The sequence below is a fragment of the Sarcophilus harrisii genome, chromosome 4 (genome assembly GCF_902635505.1).
Source record: "Sarcophilus harrisii chromosome 4, mSarHar1.11, whole genome shotgun sequence".
NCBI classification, from domain to species: Eukaryota; Metazoa; Chordata; class Mammalia; order Dasyuromorphia; family Dasyuridae; genus Sarcophilus; species Sarcophilus harrisii.
In genome coordinates, this window is record NC_045429.1 from 454,050,878 (window position 1) to 454,062,638 (window position 11,761).

An 11,761-nucleotide genomic window follows, 5' to 3' on the forward strand; every position below is an offset into this window, starting at 1 on the left:
TCACTTTATTGATTCCAAAATAAAAACCAGGGCCCATGAACTGAAATCCATTCATCTTGTTTTCAATTGTCTATTGATGCTCCCAGTTCTCCAGATGATCGCAGAAAGAATTAAGGCTTTGCAAGCTGTCTATCTCAACTCACTTTATGCAAAGTCAGGAACAAGTAACTTGCATAACTCTTTGGATACCATGAGAAATAGCCTGATTCAGGTGGGGTTTCTTGAAGGCTCAGATGATTCACAGCCAACTCACTTTTGAAAAAACAAATGAAGGACATGGGAATCCTGCTGATGCTTCATGAGGGTGGGAAGAGTGTTTCTAGAGTGAAGGATGGGTCCATCCAAATTTAGAGCATGTCTCTTTCTCTGCCTTTCTCATGTGGATGCAAGTCCCAGCACCCTTCAAAGGTGCAAAGCCTGAGACTTCAGCTGCAGTGATGGCGAGGCGATACCTAAGAATCCATCTTTCCTCAAAGAAAATTTGTGATCTCTAGATATGACCACTCCAGATCACCTTCAGTTTGACCAAACCTATTTTCTTTCTTTCTTTTTTTTTAAATAATAGCTTTTTATTTTTCAAAATACATGCCTTCAACATTTACTCTTGCAAAACCTTGTGTTCCATATTTTTTCCCTTCCCTTCCCACTTCCCCCCACTTCTAGACAGCAAGCAATCCAATATAGATTAAAAGTGCAATTCTTTAAACTTATTTCCACATTTATCGTGCTGCACAAGAAAAATCGGATCAAAAGGGGTTGGGGGGGAAATGAGAGAAAAAAGTACACAAGCCTATTTTCATTGCCAGTGTGAAAATAGAAAATAATCTCTCAATTTCTCTCATTTAAGAAGAGAAAAACATCCATTTCTATAGATAACATATGTGAGTCCCAACAAAAAAGAAGCATGAGAGAACTCCATTTTTACGCATTCCAAAATTAAATTATTTCTGGAATTGACCAACTATTTGACTAGAATAACTACAGTAAAAAAAAATAATAATAATAATAATAACTGAGCTTAAACACAGACAAATGACAAACATTGCCGGTCAATTTCAAGCGTCCTGGAATGAGGTGGAAGCTGATGGTAGGATTTGCTTCCCAATTATGACAGATACCAACAGACGATAACTTCATGGGCTGTAAAAAAGGCATCAGTCTTTCACATTCCACGCACTTTATAGATCTTTCAATGTTCTGCAATTTTACCTATTCTCGAGAAAGCGCTTTTTCCTAATTAGCACGTCTTAAAAACAAACTAAGAAATAGAAAATCCCAACAGCATTTTAACTCACTTGGAATTTGAGCCATTGAGCACTAATTTGCCTCACCTCTGCAGGTAATTATAACATAATTGAGGAATTTCCATCCATAACATCAGGCAAATAACATTTCATTCTCCAGAACAGAGAGATGAAAAAGCCTTAGTCTGTTTCATGTCATTACCTGATTAAAGCTCAAGATGATGAAATCTGATAGCACCTTTGCATATTCCTGGTTACTGCTATGGCAAAAATTTCATAGTTTGCATCTCATTTTTAAGTAAAATTTAGGTGATCATTTATTTTAAAATTCAGTTTAGTTTCTTCATTTTGATGAAAAAATATCCTTTTATTAATTTAATATTTGATAAATGTTCACCTTTTTTAAAAAACATTTTTATTTAAAGTAGTGAACTCCAAATTCTATCCTTCCTTCCTTTCCCTCCCCACCTCCCTGAGATGATAAGCAATCAGATGTAAATTGTACATGTGCAATTACATTAAACATTTCCATATCAGTCATTTTGTACATGACTCAAACAAAAGAAAAAATGAAAGTGAAAAATAACGTGTTCAGTGTGTATTTAATCAATATCATTCCTTTCTCTGGAAGCAGATAGTGTGTTTCATCTTTAATCCTTTGGGATTGGCTTAGGTTAGATCATTGTATTGCAGAGAAAAACATGACACAATATTGCTATTACTGTGTACAACATTCTCCTGGTTCTTTTCACTTCACTTGAATCAGTTAATGTAAATCTTTCTATGTTTTTTAGAAATCATCCTATTTGTCATTTCTTATAGCACAATGATATTCTATTATAATTATGTATCACAACTTTTTTAGCCATTCCCCAATTAATGGGTATCCTTTTGTTTTACAATTCATAGCTACCACAAAAAGAACTGCTGTAAATATTTTTATACACAGGTCCTTCCCCATACACACACCTTTTTTTTTTTCCTTTGGGATACAAACCTAGCAATGGTGTTGCTGGATCAAAAGGTAGGCATTGTTTCAAATTATTCTATAAAATGGTTCGATCAGTTCACAACTTCACCAGCAGTTTTCTCACCCCCTACCACATTTATCATTTCCCTTTTTTGTCATATTAGCTGACCTGATAAATGTGAGAAATTTGCATTTCTCTGATCAATATTGACTTAGAGTATTTTTTCATGTGACTCTAGATAGCTTTGATTCCTTGATCTGAAACTGAACAGGCAGTTTATATCCTTTGACCATTTATCAATTGGGGAATGACTGGTATTTTTATAAAGTTGACTCAGTTCCCTATATATTTGAGAAATGAAGCCTTAATGAGAGTTATTTGTTACAAAAAAATTCCCCCAGTTTTCCACTTGGCTTATGATTTTTGTTGCTTTGATTTTGTTTGTGCAAAAACTTTAATTTTATATAATCAAAATTATCTATTTTACATTTTGTAGAGCTTTCTCTGTCTTCTTTGGTTCTACATTCTTCCCTTATCTATAAATCTGACAGATGAACTGTTCCACAAGATCTCTTAATTTGCTTAAGATATGACCTTTTATATGTAAATCATGCATTCATTTTGACCTTATCTTATTATATAAGTGTGAGATGTTGATCTATACCTAGTTTCTGCCATACTATTTTCCAGTTTTCCCAGAAGTTTTTGTCAAATTATGACTTTTGGTTCCAAAAATTTGGATCTTTGGGTTCATTGTGTACTAGATTAGTATGATTATTTACTATAATGTAATTCATATCTACTGTATTCCTCTGATCAACCACTCTATTTCTTAACTGGGACCAGATTGTTTTGATAATTACCACTTTATAATACTCTTTGAGGTCTAGCATAGCTAGACCATCTTCTTTTACATTTTTTTCAATTGATTCCCTTGATATTCTTGAGATTATGTTCTTCCAGATGAATTCTGTTATTACTTTTTCAACTCTATAAAAATAGTTTTTTTCATAGTTTGATTGGTATGGCACTGAATAAATAAATTTAGGTAGAATTATCATTTTATTATTGTCTTGGCCTATCCTTGAGCAATTAATATTTTTCCAATTGCTTAGATCTGACTTTATGCAAAAAATGTTTAATAGTAGTGTTCATATAGTTCCTGGATTGTACACTCCTAAGTATTTTACATTGTCTACAGTTACACTAAATGGAATTTCTCTTTCTGTCTTTTATTGCTTGACTTTGTGGAAAATACAGAGAAATGCTAACGATTTAAATGGATTTATTTTGTATCCTGCAACTTTGCTAATTTCAAGTAGTTGTTTTTTTTTTTTAACTTGGGTCTCTAGGATTTTCTAAATATAACATCATATCTCTAAAGAGTGATAATTGTGTTTCCTTATTGTCTTTTCTAATTCCTTTAATTTCTTTTCTTCTTTTGTTGCTGCAGCTAACTTTTTATAATATTAAACAATGGAGGTAATAATGGGTATCCTTGCTTCACTCCTGATTGTACTGGGAAGGCTTCTAGCTCATCCCCATTACAGAGAATGCTTGTTGATGGTTTTAGACTCTAATTTTTTTGAAGAGAACTCTTGTCTTTCCCATCCTATCATTTTGTTCAATTTCTTTGCATTGCTCATTTAAGAGAATCTTGTTGTCTCTCATTATTCTTCAGAATTCTTCACTCAGTGGGATATATCTTTCCCTTTCACTTTCCTTCTTTCCTCAGCTATTTGTTTTCCATCGAATGTTTATTGGGGTTGCCTCGAATATTTTATTTCTTCTAAGAGATTCTTGCCCACGGAAGTAAATGGTCATCTGAATTAAATGCACTTTTCCTCATCCAGTTAAGATCACTGCCACCCAAGATGTCAATGTTTAATTTTTCCAACTCCTATTTGACCTACATGACTCTTTGGCTCATGGATCTTATATAACAGGTTCTTGGGCAATATTGGTCTTTACAGCATCAGATTTTATTTTCATCACCAAAAGAAAGCTCTAAACCCTGGCAGCCCTGCCACTCACTGACCATGGTTCACATACCTTCATTCCAGCAACCTGGGAAGGAGGAGATACTAGATAAGATCAAGCTTGTAAACAGTCCTTGAGTGAATCCAACAGTGTATGATAGGATCTCACAGACTTAAAACTGGAAAAAAAAACTTAAATATTTCCCATTATGCAGATGCAAAGACTGAAGCCTGGAAAGAAGAAATGATTATAACCTAGAAAGTACAAAATAGTGTTTGATCCCAGGTCTCTTTCCAAGACCCTTCACTTCCTCACCTATTAAAATAATAACTCAGTATTGTTAACATAATACGACATAAAACTAAGTAATCCAAGTACCCTGGCCCTCAAAGGCTGGCTCTTTCACATCTGTGTGTCAGCGCTTCTTCCTTTTTCCTTTCTCATTCTCTTCTCTACTCCATTGAGATTCCTTGCTTTCTCCTTTCCTGCTTCCATCCTTTCTCTCTCTGTTTGTGATCTGTCCCTTTCTCTCTTTAGACTTCCATGGTTCTTTCCTGTCTCACTTCTTGCCCCCACCTGCAGGAGCAGGATGGGCTCTAGACTAAACATGGCCAACCCAGGGTATTCTGGAAGAAAGGACTTCAAGATAACCACTGTGGAGTCCAGCAGAGAAGACAGACCTTGAGAACCACTCTCAGGGATCGGGTTCTGTCTAAGAGGAAAGCATGAATTGTATTTTATAATAATATATGCAGATGGTTTGGTTTAGCTATTGTTTTTTAGCTATATGGAATGGGGAGGGGGGGGGGATCCAAGGGAGAATAGGATCTGTGCTTGGGGAGGATAGGACAATATTAATAAACAATATAGAGAAAACAAAGTGGGACATTGTAGGGAAAGGGAGGCTAAGATGGATGAGGACAACTGGGATCAGGGAGATTTGTTCTTCAGCAGTGTGCTCAGAATCACAAGGATGGGAAAAGGAAGAAGGAAATGGAAGTACTTTAATCACTGGAGACTCAGTGGCTCTTGGACAGAAATAAGAAAAACCATGTATGTAGGACTTTTAAGATTTGCAAATTACTCAAAAGGTCAAGAACAAAAATTACAAAGGAAGGTGGCCTAACAGTACCAGGCCTAAAACTCTATGACAAAGCAGCGGCATCAAAACCATATCGTACCAGCTAAGAAATAAAGTGATGGATCAGGGGAATAGGTTAGATGCACAGGACACAATAATTGATGACTATAGTAAGCTAGTGTTTGATAAATCCTCAAACTCCAGCTTCTGGGATAAGATCTCACAATTTCACAAAAACAGCTGGGAAAACTGGAAAATAATATCTCAGAAATTCGGCATAAACTTACATCTCACGCCCCATACCAAAATCAAGTCAAAATGGGTACATGATTTAGGCATAAAAGGGAATGCTACAAGCATATTAGGAGAGCAAGGGTTAGTTTACCTATCAGAGCTTTGGAAAGGAGAAGAATTTATGGAAAGAAGGAAGGAAAAAAGGAAGGAAGGAAAGAAGGAAGGAAGGAAGGAAGGAAAGAGAGAAGGAAGGAAGGAAGGAAGGAAGGAAGGAAGGAAGGGAGGGAGGGAGGGAGGGAGGAAGGAAGGGAAGGAGGATAGAAGGGAGGGAGGAAGGAAGGAAGGGAGGGAGGGAGGAAGGAAGGGAACGAAGGAAAGAAGTAAGGAAGGAAGGAAGGAAGGAAGGAAGGAAGGAAGGAAAGAAGGAAAGAAGGAAGGAAGGAAGGAGGCAGGAAAGGAAGGGAGAAAAGGAAGGAGGGAGGGAGGGAGAGAGGGAAGAAGGAAAAAAAGGAGGGAGGGAAGAAGGAAAAAAGGAAGGGAGGGAGGAAAGGAAGAAGGGAAGGGAATTAGGAAAGAAACAAGTATTTAAATGCTTACTATGTGCCAGTCATTGAGCTAAGCATTGAGAATATGAATAAAAACTAAAAGACCGACAGTCCTTTCCTTCAAGGAGTTTACATTCTAAAGGTGGAAGACAACACAAAGGGGAAATGAAGGGGAGTGGGAGAAAGCCAGGGACAGGAAAGAGAGTAGCCGGTGCAGAGAAAGTTTTGAAATCCAGAAAGCCCAGGCAGGTAGAACAATGTTGGCAGCTTCCCCCAAATGGAGGTTCCGAGGGAAATTCCCCAATGGCGGAAGAGGAAGATGGGCCTTGTGAGCTGTGGCAAACTTCTCAGGTGTTCCCAAGGCAAGAAAGCCCGGGGCACTGAGAGAAATTCCAAAAGGAGCCTACAATAGATGACACATGGTTTTGAAATCCAGAAAACCAAGAAGAGGGCAGGGCAGAGCTTTCTCACTAATGAAATCTTGTCCCTAGGGTTACTCTCAGTCCATGAGCCCGTATAGCCCGAGTGGGGAGAGGAGGGCACCCAGAATGCCAGGAGTGGCGCTGGCACGCTTCCCCAGGCCGTAAGGACAAAGGCGGCTGCTGCCGTGACATCAGTACCATATGGTGGGGTCCCCTTAGCCCCCACCACGGTTCCTGAAACATAGCAGATGCTGCTCCGTGGGAGAAAACTTGCCCAACATCACAAAGCCACTCGGTCCGGGTGATTCCAAATGCAGTTACAGCTTGTCATAAAATACAATAAGGTTCCAGCCAGTTCTAATAGACTTGGGATGGAGAGAGGACTGTGGGAACTGAGTGTGGATCGCAACATGGTCTTTCCACCTTTGTTGTTGTTGTCGTTTGCTTGCTTGTTTTTTTTTTCTTTCTCTTTTTTCCCTTATGATCTGATTTTTCTTGTGTAGAATGATAAATGTGGAAATATATTTAGAAGAATTACAAAAAATAAAATAAAAAATAGGTGCTCACCCCAAAGCGCCAGACTCTGGACTTGACTGCACTCTGTTGTGCTGGACTCCCAGGCTTCCTGTTCCTGATACTTCCCCATCTCTCCCTTCTTGACTGGTCCTCTGCTCTTTCCTCTCCCTTTTTCGTTCCCTCTCCAGGCTTCCTCATTTCACACTTTCCCTATCTCTCTTCGGCCTCTCCCTACCTTGATTCTTCCTGCAAGCACTGGTCCCACTTAGAAAAAGAGTACAAGGTATGGACAGGACAAGGGCAGCCCAGAGAAAGCTTAGGCTGTGGAGGGCAGACGGGAGAGGGACAGTTGCTGGGGGAATTTGGGTAAGGAATGCTATTCATCAGCTAGAGAGTCTGTTCTTTCCTCTTGTTTCAAGTCCTGACTATAAAGATGCTCTGCTAATGCTGCCTGGGAGGAAGATTTCTGACTTCCCTGATGCTCCAACCCACCAGGACCTGCATTTCCTTTTCCCTTGGGGGGAAGTAGCTAAGCACCAGGCCCAACTAATGCCCCTCAATGCCCAGCAATCCATAATGGCAATAGCAAATACTGAGGCTCTCAGGGCTGCAAAGCACTCTACAGAAATCTCCTCATTTGAGACATTGTATTTTTTTTTTTACTAAAACTTTTTATTTTCAAAACATGATAGTTGTCGATATTCACCCTTGCAAAACCTTGTGTTCCGAACTTTTTTCTCCTTCCTTTCCCCCCATCCCCTCCCCTAGACAGCAAGTAATGCAATGTAAATTAAACATATGCAATTCTATACGTATTTCCACAAAGATCGTGCTGCACAAGAAAAATAAATTCAAAAAAGAAAACAAAATGCAAGCAAACAAAACCAAAAAAGGTGAAAATGCTATGTTGTGATCCACATTCAGTTCCCACAATCCTCTCTCCAGGCGCAGATGGCTCTCTCCACCACAAGGAGCCAGCCCGAATCACCTCACTGCTGCAAAGGGCCACGTCCATCAGGAGTGATCATGGTACAGTCTTGCTGTTGCCAGGCACAGTGATCTCCTGGTTCTGCTCACTTCACTTAGCAACAGTTCATGTAGGTCTATGGGACATTTTAAAGTTAAAGAAACTTGATCATAGAGAAGGTAAGTAACAAATGCAAGAGATAGAATTTGGAACCTCTTTTCTTCCTTCTTAGGGGAGCCCTTCCCTGCCACTTCTCTGCGTCCTGTGACTCCCTGTAGCCAAAGCGCTCCAGCCATCAGAGCACAGCCCTACTTCCTCCTCCTTGGTCTCCCTGTTTTTAGAAATCCCCAAAAGAAAGACACAAAATGGCCCTCACACAAAGACAGGCAAACTAAGAATTTTTGATCAGGTTTGTCCTTTTTATTGAGGAAAAATCAATTTTCCTGCCTTTGCAGCAAGAAAATGTTCTAAAAAATCCTCATTCCATGCTGGAGAAAAGGCACAGGCTATAAGTGTTCCACGCCCTAGATCCTACCATCCTGGTTCATCTCAACCATCAGCTTCTTTAGCTCCTCACTGGCAGAATCTGTGGGGCACAGCTGGTACCCAGCACCCTTTGCCCCCTGCTGAGGGGGGTGCCGCTGGTGCCAGAGGACACAGAGTCCATAAATGGCAGCTATCAGCAGAGCATTCGCGATCAGGTGCCAACAGAAGAAGGTGGTGAGGAACATGACATCTCCAGGTTTGTCTGCCCTCCAGGGGTGGCCGGTAATTGGAGAGTAGAGGAAGCTCCCTATCTGAATAAACCACGAGCCAAACTGGAGGGTCATCCATGCCTTGAGTACCCAAAGCACGGGCTGGTCAGGGAACCAGAGTTCAATGGTCAGCACCAGACCGGCCAGCACAAGGGGCAGCACTACTAGGAGGTGGGCACGGGTTTCCAGGGCATCCTTGCCCTGGAGGTGGGAGACGAAAAGCAGGGCAACGCCGTGGAAGGACAGGGCCCAGGTCGCTTGCTCCAGTTTCACCTGCTGCCTGGCCAGACAGCACCGACTCACCATGTCCACCAGACCACTGAGGAGCAAGAAGCTGTACATGGTCATGTGCTGCCAGGAGTTGTGATGCAAGAACGGCTGTGCGGGGTCTTCCCAGTCTATCATGGCGAACCTGTTGGACCCCAGCGGGATGAAAAAAGTACCTATCAAGCCAGAGACGCCGCAAACAGTCTTCCCTACACCCTCGGCGGGAAGCTGCTGCAGCCAGCCCCACGGTCTCTTATTCCGGGGAGGAAGTGGCAGAAACAGGAGCCGCTGCCCCCTCAAGAGGGCCAGCGACGTCAGCACGGCATAGTAGATTCCGAGGAAAATAAAAGCCAACCCAGGGAACAGATGGCCAACAAAGCTAGACATGATCCCAAAGCCACGGGCAAAGCTGAGGAGCTCAGCTCCCGGCTCCGGGAGAAGCTGGTTATGTCAGAGGGAGAAGGAGCCCGCCCATCCTGCCCACTGGGTGAATATGCATCTCTCCACGCCTCTGAAAACACTTCCCGGGCTGTTCCCAAGGGTGGGACTCTGAGAGTTCAGAGCCAGTTCTCGGAGGCATCCTCTCTTGTCAAGGCATTGAGTGGAGCTGCCCCCTCAGTCTGCCAATGGCCCTGCCCAGATCCTGCCAGCCGAGCCACGTGCTCTCCCCCCTGCCCTCCCGCCCCTCTAGCCCGAGCTGGAAGTCCCGAAAAGGGTTCAGGCACCTCCAAAGGCAAATCCAAAAAGGACTGAGACTGTCATAGTTCTGCCATCAAGTATTATCACATGGCGCCCTCTCATCAGAGAAGGTTCTGTGGCTCCGAGAGCAAAGCAGAATCCCAGTCGTGCAAAAGAAAAGTGAGAGTCCCAGGTTTAGAGCCAGCTCCACCCCAGATGTTCACAAGGATTTTAGTGCCCAAAATGTGATAGAACCTTCCCGAACTCACCTCAGTCTGATCAGCCCCGTCGGACACACTGTGCCCGGACATCTTGCTGTTTTTTGGGCCCTCTTCAAGTAGGAAGGACAAGCAACGATGACAGCTGCACTCGTAGGAAACGGATTCCGTCTCTTTGTGCTTGGGTGTCGTTGATCAGCACCCAAGGCCGCTCCTGCCCGGCCTCGGTCCCCGGGAGCCACATGGCTATTGCCTGTCCATGTCTGGGGATCTATTGATTCTTTTTTTTTCTATTTTTCTTTCTAGCCTTTTTCAAAGGAACATCATTCTTGTTTGCCTCTTCTCCCATCACATTTCCTTCCCCTTCCTTTCCTCCTCTTCCTTATCATCTTCTCCCTTTGTTTTTCCCATCATTTGACGCCCACATAATGGACACACCCCTTTGTGAGAGAACTACCCTCCAGATGGCATCCATAGCATGGGGAGAAAGCACCAGAGTCAGGAAAACCTGGAATTGGGTTCCTCCATCAGATATGGATGGATCTTGGGTCCATGGACAAGTTAGAAATTAAATGACCAGCCCAGACTCATCCAGCTTGTAAGGATCTTTAAGCTGGATTTGAACTCAAGTCTTCCTTGGTGCTCCAGCCACTGTGGCACACCTGGCTCATAGTAGAATAGCAGAAGAGCGTCTCATGATCCTAGCACAAGGCAGTTCCTGGGCCTCCCCCGGGGCAGGGTCCTTCTCCCCTCATTGTAACTGAGCTCAAGTCCCATATAAAGAGACTGGGGGGTATGTTCTGTACTTGGGGTGTCCATGTTAACACTCTTCCCTTTCATTTATCCTGCCTGCCCTGCACTATTTCTATGAGAGACAAAGAATCACAGACAGAGACACACAGAGACAGAAAGAGAGGCGAGGGCAGGGCAGGGAGCTCCTGGGGCACGATTGTGACAGCTCCCGCTGCTACTGCAAGAGACTCATGTAGTATACGACCAGAGTCACAAGGAAAATAAAAAAGACCAAAGATAGCTCCACATCCACAGAATCCTAAGGACGAGCCAACCGGAAGCCGGCACAGAGACTGACTTGGGAGTCACGGGGTGACAAGACCCAGAGCTGCCCAGATTCCTGCTTTTTGAGTGGCTCTGAGCTAAGTTGGAAGGGAAAATGGGTTCCCTCAGTGTCTTACCCATATTGCCTTGTCCCTGGCCCCGATTCTGTCTACATCACTAGTCCAAGGTCCTGGGATGAACAATGGCCACCCCTTCTCTCCCCCCTTTGCCATTAACTACTGGTGCCTGCTGGTGGCACTCGGGGGGCCACATTCAAATTTGGGGATGCTGTTGGGGGAGACGGTTTGGGAGATGGCTGACGGCTTCATGAAGGAACACGATTTATTTCTCTTTGACTTTGCTCTATATACAATGAATGAAATCATCCCACCATGTGACCCGTGAGGGCAGCAGACCCAGAGCTGAGAGAGGGGAGCCCAGACAACGTTAGAGCTTCTGCCAGCGTTCTGGGGAGCCAAGGGGGTCACAGAATCGTCTTCTGGGTATTTCATTTTATCCCCAAGATTGATTTTGGACCCAACCCTTGAGGGACAATCCAAACTATTTACACCCCAGCAGCAACGGAGTCTGAAACTTGATTTGAAATCCCACTTCTGTCATTTACTTCCTGGGGTACACCGCTTAATCCCGCAGGTCTGTTTCCTCATCTGTAAAGTAATGGGGTGGGACCAGATAGGCCCCTAGATCTAGGTGGCGCAGTGGGTAGAGCCCCAGCCCTGAAGTCAAGAGGACCTAAGTTCAAATCCAGCCCCAGATATTTAACACTTAACACTCACCAGTTTTGTAACCTGGAAAGTCTCTTAACC

At 42.9% G+C, this 11,761-nt stretch overlaps 1 protein-coding gene across 1 annotated transcript; it reads right to left on the reverse strand.

The window, feature by feature from the left end:
• Positions 1 to 8,359: 8,359 nt before the first annotated feature.
• On the reverse strand, positions 8,360 to 9,495 carry LOC100934449 (transmembrane epididymal protein 1A-like). Its single transcript, XM_003770296.2, has one exon. The coding sequence runs from the start codon at positions 9,367 to 9,369 to the stop codon at positions 8,485 to 8,487; it is 885 nt and encodes a 294-aa protein (XP_003770344.1). The 5' UTR covers positions 9,370 to 9,495; the 3' UTR covers positions 8,360 to 8,484.
• Between the last annotated feature and the right edge of the window lie 2,266 nt (positions 9,496 to 11,761).